The 24763-nt window shown below is 37.1% G+C and overlaps 1 protein-coding gene across 22 annotated transcripts in view; it reads right to left on the bottom strand.

Annotated features, from left to right (window-relative positions):
- The window catches only part of LOC144292990 (uncharacterized), a 329341-nt gene that overhangs the window by 13886 nt on the left and 290692 nt on the right, over positions 1-24763 (bottom strand). For 21 of the 22 annotated variants that reach the window (XR_013360568.1, XR_013360534.1, XR_013360550.1 and 18 more), the window contains one exon: positions 20813-20875. Coding sequence is in view for 3 of the 22 variants with exons in the window: in XM_077864072.1 (XP_077720198.1) it covers positions 20862-20875 (14 nt within the window). In the remaining 19 variants the exon portion in view is untranslated. Of the gene's footprint in view, positions 1-19582; positions 20396-20812; positions 20876-24763 lie in introns of those variants that run through there. The other variant, XM_077864061.1, reaches the window with a different exon arrangement.

Genomic DNA, 24763 nt, shown 5'->3' on the forward strand with positions numbered 1-24763 from the left:
TAGTGGGTCATTTTTTATTACATTTCCAGCATACCACTGCTTTACTCACCATTGGCTGCCTACTATTATTAAATAACTTTCCTGTAGTTCTTGAAATGAATATATGATTTTTATTTTTAAGACTGCAAATATATTGTAATCCATTGATATTTTCTGACATTGAATCATCCTGGTACAAGATAAGGAGGGGATTTTCCCCATTTCTTGTGAAGAAAAAAATCATACATCATCATAATGTTCTGTAGATTTTAAGGCTGTGTTATTACGATACACTCTCATCCCTTTAGTTTACACTTTTCTTTTCCCCATCATAGAATTACCTAGAATTTTAGGTCTGGAATAGTAAGAGGTTTTTGTTGGCTTCTGTTTGTTTGTTTGTTTGCCCTTTGGCCTCTGATAATTTTTTTGAACAAAAAATACCCTTTAGTACATTTATCTAATTATCCTTATTTTCCATATCTTTGGTTGTATCTCCTAGAATTATTTTTCTTCTCATTGGAGTAGTTCCTCCAAAAGTGTTTACAAAGTGGTTCTTTATGTGGCAAACTTGGTATGACTGAGAACATCTCCATTGAGCCCTCCATGGTGCATGCTGAAATCTGACTGTGCAATCAAAGGTTATATTTGAGGGCCCTTTGAGGATTGACTCCTGACCTTGGAGCCTCCATACTGCAACAGTGCACTTTCCAGTTGACTTCTTGTGCACCTCCCCAGATCTTGACTCAAAAAGTATACCCATACTCTCTTACTGCTGGGGTCTGCAGGCCTAGGAGGTAGTTCCTGGGGGAGATTCTTTGAAGACCATACAAATCTATTTTCACTTGGCCCATAGGAAGCTCATGTATCCTCACTTACTGACTTCTCTCCTCACTGGGGTCCTATAGGTGTCCCTTGCCCACCTCCCCCAGTCAGGAAGAGAGTGACCATGCATTAGTTTCTTCCAAATTCTTTCATTGTTACTCCACACTAGCATTAAGGGACTCATGCTCTGCAGCTCAGGAAGATTCTTCTATATTTCCGGTCCTCTCTTAATGAAGATTAGGGATAAAATGGCTCTGAATTTTTAAGAGCATTACTAGAAAGTAGGACAATGACGTAATGCCTTCAAAATTCTGAGGGAAAATGTAATCTGAGGAACATAATCTAAAAACATATACCTTGTCAAGTTATGGAAAGAATATTTTCAGGTGTTAAAGGTCCCCAAAACTTTATCTAACATGTACTCTTTCTTAGGGAGCTACTAATGAATATATTCCACTGAATTAAGGGAATTAAGCAAAGAGAGGAAGAATGGGATCCAGAAAACAAGCAATCTAATACAAGAGGGAAGCAAAGGGAATTCCCAGGATGGTAACAGGAGATCTCAAGACACCAGCTATTTATCTCCAAGAGAACAACTTGTCCAGATTGCAGGTCAGAGAGCTCTGAGACAGCCATCTTTAAAAAGTGCCTGTTGATGATACAGGCACATCAAAACCACAATAGATATCACCTTATGTCTGTTAGAATAGCTGTTATTGAAATGACAAAAAATAGCAAGTGTTTAAGAAGACGTGAAGAAAAGAAAATCCTTGTGCACTGTTGGTAGGAATGTAAATTGGTATGGCCTCTATGGAAAACAGCATGGAGCTCCCTCAAAAAATTAAAAATAGAACTACCATATGATCCAGCAATTCCACTTCTGGGTATTTACCCAAAGGAAATGAAAACACTAATTTGAAAAGATACATTACCCCTATGGTCACTGCACTATTACTCACAATGGATAAAGGGATAAAGAAAATGTACACATACACAATGGAATATTATTCAGTCATAAATAAGGAATATCTTGCCATTCATAACAACATGAACAGATCTTGGGAACACTAAGTGAAATGAGTCAGGCAGAGAAAGATAAATACTATTTAATCTCATTTATATGTAGGAAAGTTGGGGAATGAGCAAAATGGGTGAAGGGAGTCAAAAGGTACAAACTTCCAGGTATAAAATAAATAAGTCATGCGTATATAATGTACAGCATGGTGACTATAGTGAATAATACCATGTTATACATTTGAAAGTTGCTAGGAGAATAGATCTTAAAATTTTTTATCCCAAGGGAAAAAAATTGTAACTATGTGAGGTGATGGATGTTAACTAAACTTAACATTGAGATAATTTCTCAATGTATACAAATATTGAATCATTATGTTGTACCCCTCTAACAAATTTGTAACATGTCAATTATATCTCAATTAAAATATTTTTTAAAAGACGATATTGTCAGAAAATGGAAGTGTTTGAATATAAGAGGAGATTTATATAAGAGATAGCTTGGGGCAAATTATGATAAGATCATAAAAAATAAATATATGAATAAAATAAGACCATAACTCCAAGAAAAACAAACCCAAAAATGTGCAGGAAAGAAAAAGTAATTAAAGTATAGTACAAAGATCATTTGTAAATAGTTTGCATAATGAAAATAATGTAAATATGAAATATTTATTGAACCAACATTACAGTATCATTAGTTTAGAAGAACAGAAACAAACACCCTCAACTTCCAAAGTTTAAAGACTAATGTCCCAATATGACATATTAAGAGCTGTTATCACAAGCATATGATTAAGGGACAAAGAGTTTTTTCTTTTCTTTTGTCTTTCTTTTTTTTTTTTTTAACTTTACAAAGACTAAAAGAAATAAAATAGCATTTATATTTGGGGTGCAGGAAATGGTAAGAGGTATAATGGCAGGGAACTTCTAGTTTTCATTTCTAAAATAGACTGTAGAATTCTTGAGCATTTGTATTTTGTACATGCCATTTGATAGAAAATAAAAACTAAATTTAAAAAAGTCAAAAGTTGAAGTATGGATTAGTCAATAAATGTCACTGGGATAACTGCTATCCACAAGGGAAAAGTAAAAGTAGATTTCTAACTCTCAACATCCACAAAAAATAAGTTCAAAATGATTATAAGACCTATAAAGCCACCTCGGTGGCTCAATGGTTGAGCATCTGCCTTTGGCTCAGGTCATGATCTCAGGGTCCTGGGTTCGAGTTCCGCATCAGGGTCCCCACAGGGAGCCTGCTTCTCCTTCTGCCTGTGTCTCTGTCTCTCTCTGTCTCTCATGAATAAGTAAATAAAATCTTAAAAAAAAAAGACCTAAAAAAGCTTTAAGCCCTCTCAAAATATAGTTGAATATCTTTATGATGTCAGTCTAGGGAATTTCTTAAAAGGCAGAATATTACAAAAACAAGGGAAATATTAATAAATCATATTGCACATTGTAATAAAAACCTTTTGTACCATTAAAAAGTCACCATAGGCAAGGTTGAGACAAGTCACAGATTGGGAGAAGATATAATTGCTAAAATATCCAGAATATATATGAAATTCCTATTCATAATAAGATTACTGCAAAAAGTTCAACAGAAAAAGAAGCAAATAGTATAAACAGGTAATTGGCTGAAGGAGACATCTCAGTGACCACTAAGTATAGGGAAAGACAGGTAAACATAAGGATCAAATTAAAACAAGGAGGAATCATTATACACCAGTGGAATTAGGGAAGTAGGAGAGAACAATATGGAAGCTGATAACACCAATTATTGGAAAAAATATAGGGAAAGAGAATTTATGTTGCTTGTGGCAGAACGAGTTAGCACAACTACTTTGGAAAGAGATATGCTGACCCCTAGAAAACTTGAAAATGAGTATAGCATATTAATTAAACTCCTAGGTACATCCTTCAGGCCAAGAGAAATTATTGTACCTTTTGCCAAGCAGTAAAGATATTCTTTTGCACAAAGATATTCTTTACTGCACTGTTTGAAATAGGGAGAAATGGACAATAACCTAAATGTCCATAAATAAAGAATGGAATAATAAACATGGTTTATTCATACAATAGAATACTATGTACCTGTTGAAATGAATGAACTAGATTTATAGGAGTAAATTTTGGGAACATACTACTGAAGAAGTAGGACAGAACTGAAGTTGCAAAATGGTACATATGATTCCTCATATTTAAATTTTAAAGCATAACATAATATTGTATATGTTCATGGATATATAAATACAAACTCTGAAAAGTTTCATGGGAAGGCTTCCCAACAAATTCAGGATTATGGTGATTCTCAAGGGAGAGCAGAAGGATGGAAAAGAGATGGGGGAAGGACAGTATTAGATGCATTCACAATGCCTGCTTGATTTCAAACGTTCAAACAAAAAATGATCTGAAGCAAGTAAACAGAAGGCTAACATTTATCAAATCTAAGGAGGTGGCTTTGTGGGTATCTGTTTCATTGAGTTCCTATATGTTTAAAATCTTTAACAACAATAGTATAGAGGGATATGTGCCAGCTATCAGAAGGCCAGGTCTGTTTCTAGTCTCTACTAAACACAGATACATGCTCTCAGCCAAATCCCTTAGCGTGTTTCAATGTCAGTCCCATTACTTGTAAAGGAAGAGGAACAGGACTTTGCCCAGCCAGCTTCAGTGTTTGGAATATGACTAAAGGAAACAATATATGTAAAAAGTCACCTTGAAAATTATTCAGAGCTAAATAATGAAAGAACTATTACTGTTTGCATGTTGACAGTATAAAAATGAATATCCATAAAAAATAATAATACTAGTTCAGGGGACTGATATCAACACACAGTATTATCTATTCCATTGGTTTCATATTGCTGTTTTCACAGTGCGAAATTATACTTGTCATCTCACCTTGCTCTGGAGACTTGACAAGGCAAGGGAGAAAATGGAATTCCATCCCATTGTTGCTCCCAACTCTAGCCCCTCAACAGTCCAAGGATTTGAAAGAGTTAAAGCATGAAGATCAGCCAGCAACATTGGGAGGAAAACACACTGCATGTAAAGATGATATTTTAGGAAGTGTCAATTTAGTAAAAAACACTGCTGGCAAAGAAACACAATACTTGCTTCTATTTAGACCTTTAAAAATTTTATTTTAAATAATAGCATTGAAAAAAATGTAAAGTGAAGAGAGAACAAAAGGAGCTTTTTGCATACGTATTCTTCTCAGTTTGCTCTTAATAAATGAACTCTCCTCGAAAACATTTGTTAGATAGAAGCAATTAAAGCTGAGGCTCTATCCTTGCTCCACTAATTAATTACAGCAAATGAGCTTGTAATGTGCATCATAACAACATAATAAGCTAGGCCAAACTATTTTAGATTATGCTATGCTAGTATTTCATCATTGCTGGGCTATTTAAATTAGGTAAGTAGTATCCGAACATAAATAGCTTTTGAATTACCTGTGTCCTTCAAAATAAACTCTATGTCTTGAGCAGATGTGCTATTTATGTGAAAGGGGTAGAGCAAAAAATGACCTAGAAATGAGGACGCAGAAAGGAGGGCTAGACAGGGCAAACATGTGAGCTCACACAAACTATCATCTGCGACAATCTATTATCTAACCTCTCTGCAGCATCTCACACTGGCTGACCGGAAGCCATTCCAAGAGGTCCTTTACATTTTTCATTATTTATTGGACCTGGACAGTGGAGAATCCAATACCTGCGTTAGCCTCTCTTTTTTGACATCATTGGTTACGTTATCAATTCTTGTTCAAATGTCTAACTGAACATGGATCAAAGGGTGACTAATAGAAGCTCTTTAGCAATGTCTCTGCTTCTAATGAAACTTTAAAGGCAATTAATGACTCATTGAGTCAATGAATAGACTTGGTACATCTGGGGATGAGTTAAAATATGGCTTAGTGTCAATGAAAGAGGCAAAGGCCCCAGAGCAGCTGTGAATTATCTCAAACATAATTATCTAAAACTTTAAAGGGCTGGCTTCTTTCAAATCAAAGGTCATTATGTCTTCCAGGTAGTAACATCTGCTACTACCTCAAGGTGTTAATTGACTAACTTCAGCAAAAGTCAAACAGATCCTCAACTCTCCCTCCTTAAAGCACAAAGAGTTCATTGACCATTAGGGTATAATTCAGGCATTTCCAGAAAGGATGAAGAAAAGAGTGTCACAGAGCAGATCTGGAACTGAAGAGAGGTCTATCAGGTGATCTTTTCTGTGAACCCTTCTTTCCTGTTTATTAATCATACCAAGTTTTTCTAGAACATATAACCAGAGATTTTCAGTATAGGATAGAAAACACGCTGGAACAATTCTCTCAAAATATTTTTGAAACATGAGCCACTTAGAGTCAGAGGGAAGCATGCCAGTTTGAAAGGCCAGGAGAAATTTTAAAGGCAATGGCCAATAATAAGGAGAAATTATTGTCTCCCTTCCTCTTTGTTGTCACACCCATCATCTCTAGAAAGTAACAGTGTAAGTGAAGACACACACACACATACCCTATATTTGATTAGAGGACAGATTTAATAATGACAGAAACTATTTGAACACATTTCTTGATATCTGTTTCAAAATACATTTTACTCTCAAATTTGTGATACTCCTGGGGTAAAAAAGTGAACATATATATCATTTATATATATATATATATTTGTTTTGTTTTGTTTTGTTTTGTTTTTTACACACAAACACCTTTCAAGAGTGATGCTTTTGGTAAATTTTTGGGACAGAATCAAGACTGGACAGTAAAACTGGGAGCTCTAACTCATTTCTTCTCCCACAAGTTCCCTCCCATCTCCTCCTCTTCCCTATGCAGGACCTATTTTAGCAAGTCCTTGATAAGATGCCAAATGACAAAAATTTCAAGTATACATGTACTTTTTCCCGGGGCAGCCCGGGTGGCTCAGCGGTTTAGCATTGCCTTCAGCCCAGGGCCTGATCCTGGAGACCTGGGATCGAGTCCCACGTCGGGCTCCCTGCATGGAGCCTGTTTCTCCCTCTGCCTCTCTCTCTCTCTCTCTCATGAATAAACAAAATCTTTAAAAAAAAATAAAAAAAGAAATCTCACTCCCAAATCCTCCAAAACTCAAAGGGGTACAGCAATAATGATAGAATGACAGGCACAGGAATGAGACCATGGTCAGTGAAGCTCCAGGGCCCCCTCAGTACATCACTGATCCGTTGCCTGCTGAGGCCAATCAGGAGCACACATAGGCAAGAACTAACAAGTGATGAGAGATCTGCATTGTGTTCACTCTTGGTCAATGAAATAGAACATTCAAAGACATTCAAGCCTTTGAGAAAACTGTTCCTTGAATTAGACATTTTCATAAAAATATTTTCTATGTAGAATAATATCTAAGCTAGCAATATGGAAAGACTTGGGGTCAGTTGAAATCCTACTGATGCCTCAAAGGATAAGAAGCTTCAGTCAGCAATATATAACCAACTAAGTTTTCCTTCAACAAGGAGAGCCAGTACTTTTTATAAACCTTTGTCACTCATTGTCAGGTAATAAATCCACTGTGTATTTGCTTAAAACAGGAGAATGAGGACACAGCCAGACAACCTAGCTTACTCTAGCATTCCTTTTCTTAGCTGTCACACTACCCATGTGGTCTTTAGCAAAGCTCAAAATGCTCCAATCACTCTGTTTAATGAGTTTATCCAACTCACCTAACCATGGAAGCCTTCTCTGAAATTCCATGACTGCACTTCACAGAACAGCTTGGCAGGCTTGAATTCTAATAATATAAAAGGCCTCTTAAACAATAGCTCATTTGATTTAAATAAAATCTGTCAATGTCATATCAACTCTAGAAAGTATTCTCATATAGAAAGCAAATTCCATCAGGGTAAGTTCTTCTCTAGGCTTGTTCTCTCTCTCAGTATTAAGGCTGACTGCCTTTTAAGTATATAATTGATGTAAAACATTTTATCCTATCCAAAAAATTATATCAGTTATTCATACTCCAAAATGACTATGCATAATTTTCCTTGAGTCTGTTCACATTTATTATACATCAAGTTATTTCATTTTGGTGAAATCTTTCCCTTTGTTTTGAAAGATAAAAATTGTTCCCTTTACTACCAGGTAACTGAACAATTAAAAAAACAACTATATAATAAACAACTATATTAGATTAGCCTAAAAGGAGGGAATTTGATTTCTCTGTGACATTAACTGGTTAAAAAATATTTAAAAAGCTATGAAAGTACTAGAGAAAAAAGAGAGTAAGAAATTTGGCTATATGTTATTAGAATAACCATATTAGAGCAAACAACAAAAATTATTTGTAGATGGCCAATAAACATGACAAGCGCTCAAGTTCAATAGTCATCAAGAAAATGCAAATTAAACCACAGTGTGATGCTGGACATATACCAGAATGCCTCAAATGAGAAGATAGAAAAGGATGTGCAGAGGCATCAGAACTCTCCTACACTGCTGATGGACAGGAGCATCAGTGTAACTACTTCGGAGATGTTTGGCAAGTATCTATTTAAACTGAAATAGTCACATATCCTATTACCTGACAAGTGCACTATTAGTTATATTTCCAACAGAAATATATACATACATTCACTGGACTGCATGTATCAGATTGTTCATAGCAGCAATTGTAATAACCTCAAACTGAAAACGACCCAAACATCCCTCAACAGCTGAATGGGTAAATATATTTGAGTTTGGGATCCCTGGGTGGCGCAGCGGTTTGGCGCCTGACTTTGGCCCAGGGTGCGATCCTGGAGACCCAGGATCGAATCCCACATTGGGCTCCCGGTGCATGGAGCCTGCTTCTCCCTCTGCCTATGTCTTTGCCTCTCTCTCTCTCTCTCTCTGTGACTATCATAAATAAAAAATAAATAAATAAAATAAAAACATTTGTCTAAAAAAATATATATATATTTGAGTTTATTCACACAGAGGAAAGCACTACAGTTAGAAGGTAAACAGTCTAAGATTATATGCAACAATATGAATGAATCTCACAAATCATGTGTTAAAGGAAAGAAGGCAGACATAAAAGCCATGCACACTCTATGGTACCATTTATATAAAGCACAAAGATGGATGGAACTAATTTATGCTGTGTTTGTTATTTGTTAGGCTGGTGTGAAGAGGAAGTCCAGTGCCCAGAGAATAGGAGTGCTTGTCATCCTCCAAGCTTTCACATCCTCCTGGTAGAAAGCCCTACCCCAAACACTACACACATGATAAAATTAAGGCAGTTTTTCAAGTGAATGCTGATGCTGAAGCACATGACGGGAAGGCACAAAGCCACGGAGACATACTTGATGCTGCTTCCAGGGGAGAGGAGGATTGTGGGCTGCTCCCCGCCCACACACACACACCCTCTGACACTTAACTACTAGAGAAATGTTGCCTTAATTCTCCTATTTACTCCCATCAGAGCACAGAAAATACTTTGATTTAGGCTATGGTTAGAAACAGAAATGTGCTACGTGTGATGTGGTCAAGGGAAAGGGGTGAAGGTGGGTGGACAACAAGAGGAGAAGATTTATTTAATGCATTTGCCAAAAATTATTATAGACATTTACTCCATACATACTGCTTATGGGAAGTTGCAGGTGGATTTGTACTAAGGCTCCTTTCAATTTGTTTAAACTGTTCACAAACAGACCACATGAAGGCTAAGAAGGTAAAAACAGAGGCTACTGCTGCAAAGGAACACATGCTACAACAGAGATAACCCAATCTCCATTTAATGACGTGTATGACAGCTACTTATGCTAGGTAATAATGGCAAATGGCACACATAAGGAGTTAAATAAGGATTACTCTCAATTTGGTCAAGTTTTTCTGATTTTTCTCTTCTTTAAAAAAAATTTTTTTTAATTTTTCTCTTCTTTTTTGTTAATTCCACACCCTGTAACTTTTTCCATGGCGGCGACCCTTCTTTTCTACCTTTGTGCCCTTTATGGCAGGGGCTGGTGCAAAAGGTTCTCAACGGATGATGTCAAATGGAAAAAAGGTCAATACAGATTACTTATCCTAAAGCTCTTTCTCCCACCAGCGTTTCCTACGCTGCACCCATCTACAGCGCCTATGACCGAAGCTCTCCTATGGGCACTTATCACAACTCTTTTGTCTTATCTACCTTCAGGTTCCGTGAGTCACTCATCCAACTGTTTATTACTTACCATCCACAACACCCTTTTCTACCCACAATACTCCCTTACCTAGTGCTCTGAGCTCAAAATGTCTGGAATCAGCAAAACTCTAGGGTACATGCAGATGGTGAATCAATAATGCTATGCTTCTCAGTTGTGCCTGCACGTTAGTCCCCTGGGAAACTTTTAAAACATACTGATGGCCAGATAGCATTCTCAGAAATTCAGGCTCTTTTGCTTGAGTGGATCTTTGGCAGCTGAGTGGATTTCTTAAAATGCACCAGTTACTTCTGATGCTTTCAGATCTGTACTGTCTAATATGGCAGCCATTAGCCATGTGTACCTTATTTAAATTTAAATTTTAATTAATTAAAAGTATTTAAAATTAGAAACTCAATTCCTTAATTTCCCTAACCCTATTTCAAGTGCTCAATAGCCACATATAGTTAGGGATATCTACCTATAAAGTGTGTGTGTGTATATACATATATAGTATTGGACAGTGCATTATAGAGACTTTCCATCACTGCAGAAGGTCCTAGTGAACAACAGAGCTACACTATCAGAACCTGCTTAAATGCAATTACAGTGAAGACAGGAGCCAACCACAGAATTCACTGGTCAGGCAGTGAGGTACTGGGCTAAATCCCTCTGTCAGAATATTCCATGAGTAACATACCTGCCTTTTCTGGGTGTCTACTTCCATAAAGAAAGGGACAAAAAAGAAAAAAAGAAGATGCTGAGAAATTTGAAAATAAGCCTGGCTTACTTAGCAATTTTGCTGAGGTTGAGCAGGTTATGTTAGTCTTTAGCTTTGCAAAAGCAAATAAAGCCATCCCAGGTTGTCAAGCAAAGGCATAGTTGCCATGAATTTTATTTATTATTCATACACAGCTTCTAGACACTGTACTGGTCAACTCTGAATTCATTTCCCTGGCAACCTGGGCTAAATTAAGCAACATGACAGAGTCATGAGACAGGGAGCCTTTTGAGAACATCTTAACCCATCATCTCAGACTTTGAAGTTGCCTTTTATCTTAGAAACCATGCCTAAAACTACCTGCCAATATGTGTCATCTGAGGCCTGTAGTCTCCAGGTCACTAGTTCAGGTCATGACTTGTTTAAACAAGAAAAACAAGAATGTGATGGGTCACAGGGTGTGGTTGTGCAGGCTGTGCACTGCACAACTCCATGGAGCATCATTTACATAGTTATCATAGACTTGAATATTCTGACAATTTGCCAGAAAATAGCAATAGTGTCTTAAGCAAGGGGTGGTTTTTTCTAACTTTCATTAAGATACCATATATATTAGCCACAGGGGTAACTAGGTGGGTTGCTTTACAGCAGAAATAGACAAAAAAAAAAAAAAAAAAGTTAAAATCCTTAATCTAGGGGTTATCCAGCATTGGGGCCTGAGAATGTTCTGGATTCTTTGTCTTTGTTCCAAAGCTGCTGGAAAAATTCTGTCTCATGATTTATGAAACTGGAGCAACCTCAACCTCTGGATTTAGAGATATTTACTGATGCCGATCAGGTTTCAAAACTGACACAGTGGTTCTCAAGACTGTTTCTATAATCACTTGGGTGATCAAAAAAAAACCCTGATTCTTAGAAACAACAACAAAAAAATACAAGACAAAACCACAAACTCGTAGATGCAGGGAACATATTGGTGGTTGCCAGGGACAAGGGGTAGGGGGTGAGGAAAATTGGTGAAGGTATAAATTTTTGGTTCTAAAATAAATAAGTCCTGAGGATGTAATGCATGGTGGTAACAGTAAAACTATATTGTATATTTGAAAAATTGCTAAGAGGTTAGATCCTAAAAGACTTTATCTAAGAGGTTAGATCCTAAAATTGTAATTATGTATGGTGATGGATGTTAACTTATTGTGGTGATTATTCACAATGTATACAAACATCAAATCATTATGTTGTACATCTGAAACTAAGATAATGTTTTATGTCATTATGTCTCAGTAAACATAAAAACAAAAACAGCCTGATTCTGAACCCTACCTCAAACCAATAAATCAGAATCTCTGTGGGTGGGTCCTGGGCACCAGTATTTTATAAAAGTATATAAGGTGCATCACAGTGGATAACTGGGGAAGCAGATGAAAATAAAAGGAAGGACGGAAAGAAGAGAATCTGATGTCCCAAGTCTGGGGCAAGTTGTTTAAAATGGAAGAAGCTCTCTTAAATGTATTTCACAGAACTTTCAGTCATTGGGACCAAAGATAAACTGAAAAGAGACATTTTTTTTTTTAAAGGTGAGCAATGTGATCTGCTATTTATGATTGTGGAGTGGGTCTTCATCATTTTAAACTTTAGAACTATACTGCAAATATAAAGAAACGATTTCATACTTTATTGATAAAGTGTTCTGGAATGCTCAAATTGTGCTTTTATGTGTTAGAAGAAGCCAGGAATAAGTGACTGAGAAGGAGAAGTGGAAGGCCCATTTGAGAATAGAAATGAGCCCTCCACTAAGTCCTACATGTAGCATAGCCCATGCTTGGGAAGAAGGGATTCACTGTGATTTGAAACATAACTGGCATAACCACAAGGGAAGCCAGGATTATCTTCCAAAACTGTGACTAATTTATTTAAAAGACCTCATTACTGCCTGCTAAATAATCCAAGTGTGGCCTAGGCTGGCTTGTTTGAGATGAGAATGGGCTAGTCATTTTATCCAGCTCAAGAGTGCCTCTCTGAGTCACAGGTCATAGTCCCTTTACGCTCAGGTCTAAGGGAAACAGTCCCCTTGAAACCTCTCTAGAGTTAAGCCTGCCCAGCCACTCTTGTCTGTGCTATGTCACACATGAGTCAGGGCTTTGTGGGCTTCTTTTGCTAAGCCAAGCTAGTGAAAAAGGTTCAAAATCACCCCCAAAGCACATATATTCCAACTGGTTCTTAGTAAAACAGCCAGTCTTATAATAAGCATATGCTGTATTTTCAAATGTGTGTTTGGAGCCTAAAAACGCTCATCCACTTTTAATTAATCTATGGCTATGCCTATTGGACACTGAGGTTTAAAAAAACAGGGAAGAAGACATATTTTTCCTCCCTACCCCCATTTCCTCTATTCAAATCTTTTATTGCTTTCAAAAGCCAGTTCACCTCTCATATCTTCCATTAACTTTTCCCAGCCCCAAATAGCCTCTTCCCATTCAGGATTTATACTGATTGTCTGACCCTGTCATTTGGTATTGTTCATATATTCTATTATTACACTTCTCTTAGTCATTTAGTTTATTACATGGGAGTGCCTTTGCTATCTGTTAGAGTCTGCTAATATGCCTATGGGCATGGTGGACAGTAGAAGAACATATACTCTGTAGCATTCATGGACTGTTGGATTCATTACAAATAGTCTAAATTCATGGACCGATCTTACCCATATCTTTCTATGCTACTGCTCCCTCTTTCACAAAGGAGAGGACCCAAAAATATGTCGAGATATAAGATAAGGTGCCCTGGTCTTCTCACACCTATAGGACCCAAATGACATGAATCCCTGAATTACTTTAATGTGCTATTTACCAGAAACATGGCAGGGGGGAAGGGGTTCTTCAATGCTCCTTTAGTAGGGCCTTGTGTCTTTTTTTTTTTTTAAGATTATTATTTATTTATTTATTTATGAGAGACACAGAGAGAGAGAGAGAGGCAGAAACAGAGACAGAGGGAGAGGCAGGCTTCCTATGAGGAGCCCGATGTGGGACTCAATCCCAGGACCCTAGGATCACAACCTGAGCCAAGGGCAGATGCTCAACCCCTAAGCCACCCAGGCATCCCGAGGGTTGTGTCTTTAAAAAAGATTTTTTTTAAGGATGAGGAGCAAGGCCACAGACTAAATAATGACATGCCAGTGACTATAAAACACATTCTGATTTCAAAAATGTGGAAAAAATGTGTGCCTTAAAATCAGTGATATATGGTAAATGAATATGATCTTTTTTTTAAGATTTATTTATTTATTCATGAGAGATACAGACTGAGAGAGAGGTAGAAACACAGGCAGAGGGAGAAACAGGCTCCTTGCAGGGAGCCTGATGTGGGACTCGATCCCGGATCCCAGGATCATGACCCAAGCTGAAGGCAGGCGCCCAACTGCTGAGCCACCCAGGTGTCCCGAACATGATCCTTTAAACACAGGTAATATGTAATAGAAGTTAGAAAGCTCCTTTGTTAACATAGTAAGATATCATCATGACACAGAGAACAATTTGCCTTAAAGAGAGGCCTATCTTAGATCTGCCACTGAAACACTCGGCACCAAACTAGACCCTCAACCATAGTGGAAGCTGGTGATGGCCTAGAATATACTAAGTACCACTTAGGTTCCCAGAAGGTGAACTGTTCAAAAGGAACCAAAGCTATAGCATTATGGCCTTTGCTTCAAGAGTGCATAGAAGTTGGAAAATGCATTCCTGAAAGAATTCAGTTATGTGAGTTTCATCTTTATGAAACATGAGGTTGCCATGATGTTGTCCAGGGCCCTGACGCAGCACATTTACAAACTAGTCCACACCAATCCATCAGTGCCAGAATCTGCCTACTAATGATCATATTCTACAAAGCCATCACAACTTCCTTTACAGCATGGTTTGTGTAGAATGTATCACACACATCTCACATTGGGTCGAGTCGTGGACCTGTTAGTGGATGGCAAGGAGCATGCCTTGTGCACCGTTGTGTTTCTCCAGGTGGCTTGCACCTTGTCTTACACATGGTAAGAAACCTTTTAGAGAATCGTGAAGAACAGATATGCAAAGAACTGACCAAAGGAAAGCAGTGTAATCCTTTCATTCTGGAGTCAGTACTTACCCAATGAATCAAAAAAGAACAGTGCATGAGACTGTCATTTTGAACAATGCAGCCAAAAGAAGGATGAGTGGGGGGGATTTTTTTTTAATAAAATAATTTTTATTGGTGTTCAATTTACCAACATACAGAATAACACCCAGTGCTCATCCCGTCAAGTATCCCCCTCAGTGCCCGTCACCCACTCACCCCCACCCCCCGCCCTCCTCCTCTTCTACCACCCCTAGTTCATTTCCCAGAGTTAGGAGTCTTTATGTTCTGTCTCCCTTTCTGATATTTCCCACACATTTCTTCTCCCTTCCCTTATATTGAGTGGGGGGGATTTTAAGGAGAAGACCCAGGAAGAACGTCTTCCATCATCTACTATCTCTGTCTGGCTACAAATGGTAAACAGCTAGTGTCAACGTCAACACTAAATTCAGTAATTTTGCCATGTATCCTTCCTATCAGAAGATATCCCAACTTTCTTTAACTGTGAAGTAGATTCTAATAGATAAATTTAAATGTTGCAAGTGAGAATCTTTGCCCTTTCTGGGGCAAACATTGTTTAACTTGCTGATGTTCCTGCACATAATATACAATATATTTAGTTGGAGCCAATAGCTAAAGGGATCTCTCTATGCCAGTAGTACTGAACCTGGAGCATAGTAAGCCACGAACCAGGATCCTCTTAAACTCAGAGAAGAGCACAAGTTAGTTTTCCTCTTGCCCTGAAGTTTTCTTCTTCAAGACCTGCCCCTCAGCACAGAAAAGAATAGCTCACCAAGGGCAAAGATCCACACAACTGCTACAGATGTGTTCCTTCTGGCAGCGCTGCATGTGCTGCCACCGTGTCCCTCTTCTGCCCCACAATTAGCCAGGGACCATCTGGGATGCCCATCCTGAGAATGCATAACAGAAAACAAGCATCATACGAACCAGGTCTCCCCCATGGGAAAGAGGCCATAATCTTGCTACCAATTAAACAACCAACAAGTACCGCATTCCTGGTGCCCCAGGTTTATGCCAGGACTGCCTGCTGCTGGTGTCTTTGAGGGGAACACTGCAGAATATTTAGACCAAATAGGAGATCAAATAGTAACAGGAAAATAACAAGGAGGTTATGTATATATTTAAATCACCTATACTGGCTTTCAAAATGAAGCAGCTCACTTTACATCCAAACAATATCTTATGAAACAAAGACAACCAAGTTGATTGAGAACCAAAAAAAGATATCTTACTCATGTTTGTACCTCCATAGCCTAACATGGTGCTCAATATATAACAGGCATCTAATACTGCTTGCTGAATAAATTAATAAAATGAATGAATATCTTACATGAAGATGGATGCCACCTAAGCAGAATGGTCCTGAAAACTTAACCTCCTATCACAGCCTCCATGTGAGGAAAAACAGCACAAAATTCTGTGGTTTTGGCCACTTCATATTACTACATTGGCCACAGCTAGTTGGCCCAGGAATTTGTGCTAAGGCCAAAGGATCATGTGTAAAGGCCAAACTGCTCTGGGGCACCTTGGTTTAAGACATATCAATAAAAGTGTTCCGTATTGGAGAGTGGCCAATAGACTTCCCTGGATCCTCTCCCTCAGTAAGTATTAACACACGTAGCACAGAAAAGTGGGTCACAAAGTCCTGTTCTTGAATAAGGCAGGCATGGTGATGGGCTTCTAGACCAAAGTCCAGGGGGGCTGACTGCCAGTTTATGAGGAACTCTATCACTCCAGGCAGCTTTTCCCTAACTGTCTTCTGAGAAACAGAATTCTGAGAGATGTAAATAGATAGTGCTCGATAATAGTCTGGGAAATACTCAGTGCCATGTCCTTTCTTGATTAGTCACAATATCCACATGCACATTGAAGTCTCTTTGAAATCTTGCTACCAAAAAAAAAAGAAGTTTAACCCTATTTAAGGGAGGGCTCTGAAGTCTGTATTTTGCAGTGCCCTTAACTGACAAGGTGTAGAACAGGATACCTGATTTGAGGGAATGGTGCCTTAAAGTGACCTGGATGTATCTTTCCTCACAATTTAAATCAGCCTAACTAAAGTATTGGCTTAATCATGGGGCTTTAAAATATTATCCCAAGAAATGAGCCTCCAACTTGTAAGAATGAATCTACAGCCTTGGTCAAAATGAGACCAAGCTCTTTTCTATAAAGCAAAGCAGTTGCTCAAATTGTAACATGAGTCAAAACTTTGAGATCCAAAATTTTTAAGACTTCATGACTTCATTCAGGAATCCTAAAAACAACTGTGGTCATCATCCATTAAAAATGCAACTTTCACAGTGTTCCACAGACAGGGAGATAAAAGTCCTTTGGGCTGATTTATTTTCATTAGCGCCTCGCCAGTAAATACGTAAACAATTTAAACCAGGCAAACACACATGCTGAGCATAATAAAACCCATCTTAATTGATGCTCTGCCACAGAAGAGAACTCCAAGTACCTTGTCCAATAAATAAGTGATCTATGATTTTTCTTGTCACTTTTCTTCTCTTCAATAATTTTAATAAATAAAATCGATGGTTTTGGAAAGAGTTTTAGGTCAGCCCTTCCAATTGTAACATTCCTTCATTTAAATATCAGTTACCACAACATTCCAAACTTCGAAGCAAAAGCTGTTTCCTGCATTTATTTCAACACATATCATGAAGGAGCACTGATAAAGCTCAGTCCATCCGCCCTGGCTGGAGTTTTTCCTGATATATGTCTGCTTTTTTACCTTTCACTTTTCTTTAGCTCCTTCCTTCCTCCCTCTAAGCCTAACTGTGCCCCAGATTCTGACGCATTAAGCCCACAGTAGGAAAATGAATTTTGTTTTTTAATCATCTGATGCCTGCCACATAAGCTATAAGGAAATGCATTTTAACTCATCTGAAAATTCTAGTTAGGATCATGAATAACTTAAAAGGCTTAGCAATGAACAAACATACCCAACATGGATGGAAAAAGGTGAGAATGAACTCCAATAGTTGCAGAAATATAAATTTCCTGGTCTGTTAGAGGTCAAAAAATAATCGGTATTTTAATGGAGAATTCATAAAGACAGAAGTAAAAAAAAAAAAAAAAAGAACAAAAAAAGAATAACCCTCAATTCTCACCTGGTCCCAAAATACAATGAGATATTTCCAAAATTAGACACTGTTTTCTTATCATACATCAATCAATACCTCCTTGTGTAACTCCTTTTGTAACTAACAGAATAACTCTGGACAAGATTGTAAGCACTGTCCTAGTAGTAAAATTCAAAGTAAATTTAAAAAAAATTATATATATATTTCCCCTTTAACAGATATGGAAGCAATGATTCTTGAATTCAGAAACTGCTATTTAAAAGTGTAAACAACAACAAAAAAAGTGTAAACATAGAAGGAGAGGTTAAATAAGAGGAGAATAAGTACAGATGATACAAGTTGCTATAACCTATTAGTATCAGTGAGGAGAGAGAAATAAAAGCCATCCAGAGGGAAGAAAGAAAAGGTAGGGAATTTCTTTTCCCATTCCTACTCCTTATAAATTGTTTTCATCTTTAGATTAAGCCCTTTACTGTTTCTGTTTGTATTTTGTCTCTGCCATGAGATAACATGAAGTCACCTACCTAATATTGGTTAAGGCATACTAAAGGGGAGAAAATATATACAGATGGTCTTCAACTTATAATGGTTAAACTTACAACTTTTTGACTTTATGATAGTGGGAAAGCAATACCTCTTCACTAGAAACCACATTTTGCATTTTGACTTTTGATCTTTAACCCAGACTAGTGATATATACGGTATGGTAATATTCTCATGATGTTGGGTGATGGCAGTGAGCCACAGCTCTGGCAGCCACATGATCATGACAATAAACAACCCATTCCCTTACAACGCTCTGTACGCATATACCCATTCTGCTTTTCACTTTCAGTACAGTAGTCAATAAATTACAGGAGATATGCAACACTTTATTGTAAAATAGGCTTTTTTGTTAGATGATTTTATCCAAGTGTAGGCTAATGTGGAGTGTTCTGAGTGCTTTAAGGCAGGCGAGCCTAAGCTATGATGTTTGATAGTTTAAGTGTATTAAATTCATTTTTTTACTTATGACATTTTCAACCTACGAAGGGTTAATTGGGATGTGACCCCTCCCCATCATAAGTTGCGGAAGATCTTGTAGTAGTTTTGTGCTCTGAAGAAAGGAGACAGGGAGGGTCAGCACATGGACATTTCTGTAAAGTAACTAGAAGATAATTATCTGTACATGCTGTTCCCAAGGTTTCGTCTCTCACCCTGAATTAGCTCACAGATAACATTCAAATAAGGATTGGAGGCCATATTTTAAAAAGAAAGAATTCACAAAAAAAGAAAAAGAAAAAGAATTCAAGGGGAATAGCAACACTTTACTACTTTGATCACATCCCATCCCACCCCAATCCCAAGGAATTCTGTGACTTGCCAGAAACTGCATTTCTCTCCTCTTTTCTAGTGGGTGCATATTTCCTAGCATCTTCTATGAAATGTTGGATGACTTTGACAATGCATATAATGAAATAGAGGAAATTTTCTAGCATTCCTTTGAGATAAAATATGCTGTCATAGCTCTTGATTTGAGATTTCAGGTATTCAAATTACTACATTTCAAATACTTGCAATAGGGACAAATGCAAATTTTTTCATCGAAAAATCCTTATCTCCAAAGCAATTATTCATTTTCCTTCAAACCTTTTTATTTCTCTAAAAAATTGAATAGTGGTAAAGAAATAATTGTAATAATATTTAGCACACGTGGCACGGACTTTACTTACATTATCTTTTTCAAACTCCATAATAAGTCTAAGACATAGGAACTATGATCACTTCTGTTTGTTTCACAGATAAGAAAATTAAGGCTTGGAGAGGTTAATGATTTGCCTAAGATCACACAGCTAGGGAGAAAGCTAAACAAGAATGTGAATTCTGCTCTTTAACTTCATTATCCACACATCTTACAATGAAGAATTTGAGAAATGGAATAGACATTACCGCTTACCCATAAAAGACAGTATAGGCATTCCAATCACAAATGTACAAATACTGAAGTTAGTACACAGAGAAATGTAACAAATAGGAGAATACATTCTAAGTAACTAGAAAATTCAAGAAATATTTTGAAAATTTGATACTCAACCCCTTCTATATTAGACAAGATTACCTAAGAAAGCCAATGAAGCTTCAAATGGCTTAGTGTCCCCTTGATTGTTTTAGGGTATCCATTTTATTTTCCCTGAATAGGCATAGCTCTAATAATAAAAGGACAAAGATAGAAGGGCAAATGAGGCTCTGGGCAATCAAAAGTATTTATATTCCCAGAAATTTCAGTTTTAGGAAAAATCTACTAAAATATAAGCATATAAGCATCAGAGAAGTGTTTAACACATCCCTCTTTAGGAAGCTGAGTTAAAAGCCAGGGTCACACGGGGATCCCTGGGTGGCGCAGCGGTTTAGCGCCTGCCTTTGGCCCAGGGTGCGATCCTGGAGACCCCAGGGTCGAATCCCACGTCGGGCTCCCGGTGCATGGAGCCTGCTTCTCCCTCTGCCTATGTCTCTGCCTTTCTCTCTCTCTGTGTAACTATCATAAATAAATAAAAATAAAAATTAAAAAAAAAAAAAAAGCCAGGGTCACATATCCAAAGCAGTTAAGTCAGGCCATGTAGTCATCTAAGTGTTGAAACTTAAGGAATACTTAAGACTCTCCTGCCTGAAATATTTTCTGCCCTTACCTAAATGCTTTCATTATACTTTGTCACAGTGATCAGAATCTGTTAGATACTGACTTTGGAAATTCAAACGACACTATAAGCTATACACTATTTGGTGCCAATTAGCATAATTTGATTATTTTGCTTTCCAACAAAAGTGGGAGTTTCTAGCTATTCTTGGACATTATAATCACCTAGAGATATTTTAAAACAATGCCAATGCCTGGGCCCCATTCTAGAGTCCATGGTTCTGGGTAACCTAGGGACCAGGCAGCGGTATATTTTACCAGTTTTCCCGGTGGCTCTGGTATGTGCCAGGCTTGAGAGTCACTTGTGTCACATTCTGCCTCCTGTAAAGAGAAATAACATTAATGATCATGTCCATATTTTATGTGTTTTTAGCACTGGAGAGAAAACTTCCTTGTGTAGGCCATATTAAAAGAGATATCAACCACTGCAAAATCTACTTTGAAATGAGAAGTAAAATTATGTGAAAAGAATGGAAAGAAAGGAAAACAAAAATCTCTATATTTGGTTATTTAAGAATTAAAATGTTATCTGACTTCTTTAAATACAGGAGACATGATTTCATTTTAAGTAATCCTTTAAATATGATTTGCTGCTTTGAAATACACATTTCTTATGTCTTTATGAAGTCCATAACAGCTGATGAAAGGAATAAAACCTTAGCTATCAGACTCCAGTCATTCTGATACCACTAGAAATAGGTTCAACAATCAACAAACTCAATTGCCATTTCCTTTGAACCCATTTAAGCAATAGTTCAGATCTGCAATGCATGAGTCATCCTGGATGAAATGCCTATATTTCAGTAATCTACACTAGAACATTATGAATACTGAAAGATATTTCCTAAGGTTCTTATAATAAAATTTCACATTTAAAATGTGGAATCTAAAAAACAAAACAAATGAACAAACAAGAAGAAAACCAACAAAAAAGTAGACTCAAGTACAGAGAATAAACTGATGGTTTTCAGAAGGAAGATGGGTAGACAAACAGATGAAATAGATAAAGAGGATTAAGAGGTACAAATTTTCAGTCATAAAATAAACAAATCATAGAGATAAAAAGTATGGCATAGGGAATATAGTCAATAATATAACAATGTTTGGTGAAGACAGTAAATATATCGTGGTGAGCGCTAAGTAATGCATAGAATTGGTGAAGTAATATGCTGTACACGTGAAAAAAATATAATATTGTATATTAATTACATTTCAACTAAAAAAAAGGAAATATTTGTTATAAAAGTTCACTTGTAGAACCCACAATACAAAGATTAAGTTCTCAGTAGTCACTTAATCATAAGCTTTATAAGGACAGAAACTGTTTCTTACAGATTTTTATATTTTCAGAACTTGGAACATTTTTTCCTACATCATCAAAGCTATCATTGACTTTATGAAATTAGTAACCATATTTTTTTATTATATTTTTTGCCACTTCTTCCTTGGGGCTGATGTAAAAACTGGTTTAAAAAAGCCTATAGTGACTGTCAGATAAAATCCTATTAGAGTCAGGTAGGATTATGGGAAGACCAGACACACTTTGCATTTGTCAACCTATTCCTGGATTGTACTTTTACATTCCATTCCTGCTTCAGAAAGATGGGTGTTTGGAAACTAGGTAGATAGCAGGATGTAGGATTTCAATCTAACCTGAAAATGAAGAAGAAGAAAATAAAAAGAAAGAGGATACTCTTAAGTTGGCCTTGATGTTAACTGTCTGCATTGTTGGTGCTGAGAGCATTTTCTGTCTAAAGAGTCCAGATTCAGCCAATGGAGGCTTGTCTCCAAGTTTTGGGGGATAAAGTCAGATACTAGTCACATTACTTGTACTCGTGAAACACAGGCAAGAAGGCCCTTGTTACTACCACCAACATCTGGCTATGAACCATAGCTGAGCTAGCTAAGTATGGGCTTCTCTGTAGCTGGAAAGGATATATTGGCTGATGTCTGTGATATACCAGTTAATCTTATTTCAACTCCTTTCACTCTCAGAGATAGCTGCAGTTTTCAGAACACCTTATGGAGTAGGCATGTGTTTTCTTTGGTTTTACTTACAGTTTTTCTCAATGGGTACCACTATGCTTTTGTTTTCCCCATTCCAGTAAAATCTGGGATCCCTTGGACAGAAAGAGAAGTTAACAGCAAGGTTGTTTAGATAAAGTTTCTAATCCCAGCAAGACTCTGTACTCTAGAATAATTTCTTAGAATATCTTGGCATTAATACACATATCATAAAGAACTTCATTCACTGACTTACACTTTCCTAAAATGACTTTACCACTATGCCACTTACTCATAGGCATTTTAGTAGAGCATATCTTTAGAGGCTGCTTTTTGGATCTACCACATGTGCATGTCAGAGTGTAGAGCAGAAAACAGTCCAGGAAAGAGCAGCCTTTCAGTTCTCAATGGGTAGGAAGCCTTGGTAAACATTAAGATTACTGGCGCTGAGCTCAAATGAGTTGAATAAACAAAGTTCTGCCCAAGTTAGGACTGCTCTCTACTTTTTCTGTGGTATTTTAATTAATTGGTACTATTTTCTAGAAGTCAAATTTCTACCCAGATGTAGACCCATTCTACTCTTCAGAGTCATTTAATCTCCAGACTGTTGTTGAAGTGGGGAGACCACACTTCAGAAGGAAATTTTTCCAAGAACATCCTAATGCAGACTGCCAGTTTCCTACCTTATGTGTAGTTTACCCTTTTTTTCTTACTGAAATAATCCTCCTTTTATTCAGGGTAGCATTGAAACCTTAGTTGAAAACTACATTTCCTTGCCTTCCTTACATTTGTGTTGAGCATACGACATAGTTCCGGCCAAGAAGAAGTAGAAGTTGCTGTTAATGTCCAAGGGAGCTCTTTCAATAGGGAAGCAGATACAGGAGGTATGCACCCTATTTGCATCAGGCACTTCTAATTTTTCCTGCCTCCAGAATGGGAACACAACAGTAGTAGCTAAATGGGCACCTCCAAAACCTGAGGTGCAGAGAAGAAATTCAGAAGGTCCTGGAACCTGAAGAATTTGCTATTACCATCTTAGCTCTGAGCTACAGGATTTCTCTTATGTGAGAGGAAAATATATCCCTTTCTGTTTTAAGCCTCTAGTTTGGTAGTCCCTGTTACTTGTAACTAAATACAGTTTCTAAATGAAGTAAGCTCAGTTCAAAAGTTCATAATTCATAACAATAGAGAACTTGAAATCATGTGATTTAAAAAAAGTTGTGTCTGTAAAATGAAAAGAATGGAGAATGTAGAAAATATACTTAAATATGTGAGCCACTGACACATGAAGAACCATAAAAGCCAAACTAGGAAGGATGGGTGGAAGCAAAAGAAGCAGATTGTCAGCCCAACCTAAATAATCTTCCCAATAATCAAAACTGCCTCCTCGTAGATAGGAGACATCTCTGGAGAGGTTCAAGTATTAGGATCACTGGAGACATTCAAATATTAGGATGAATGGTAAGGGAACATGGTAGAGGAGACAAAAACCCTGAAGGAGGCAATTAGGAAGGATGATATTTACTTAAGTTTCCACACCCAACCCACAGAGTCTATTAATCTATTGGTTTCTAATACCTAATACCTAATTACTTTTTAAAACAACAAATAATTATTGAATGCCTGTAAAGTGGATTTTGTTGCTTTGCTTTGTTTATTGTATTTAATCCATCTAACTTTTATGCCACTTTTAGGTCTCTTCCAAAGATTACTGACTTATCAGTTAATTTTGGAGGTTCAGCATTTGTCAGAATTTGTACAGAGATTCATTTGCAGCTAGGACAATAAAGTAATAGTTATAGACATTTGTTGCATCTTCATCACATGCTGGGCACTGAGCTACATCCTTTAAATTGGCTATCTATAATTTCATAACAATCCTATGAGAAATGTAGTATTATTATTATTTCCCCTCCGAAAGGAGTAAAATAAGGCATAGAAAGTTTAAAAATTTTTTCAAGATCTTATTACCAAGGGTGATGCCATAATGTAACTCAGCAATTAGATTTCAGAGTCCCTTAATGAGCATATAATAATCTCTATGCCTTCTCTGTATCTGGCTTCGAAAGGCATATCCCACCTAAGGATCATTAAAAAAACTACAAATGAATATAGGTACTATAAAATCAAAGTATAAATTATAAGGGAAAATGCCCTATGTATTTTGAATATTTCTTTAGCAATACTTTTTTTCTTTTACATTCA

This window comes from Canis aureus, chromosome 2, assembly GCF_053574225.1.
Source record: "Canis aureus isolate CA01 chromosome 2, VMU_Caureus_v.1.0, whole genome shotgun sequence".
Classification (NCBI taxonomy): domain Eukaryota; kingdom Metazoa; phylum Chordata; class Mammalia; order Carnivora; family Canidae; genus Canis; species Canis aureus.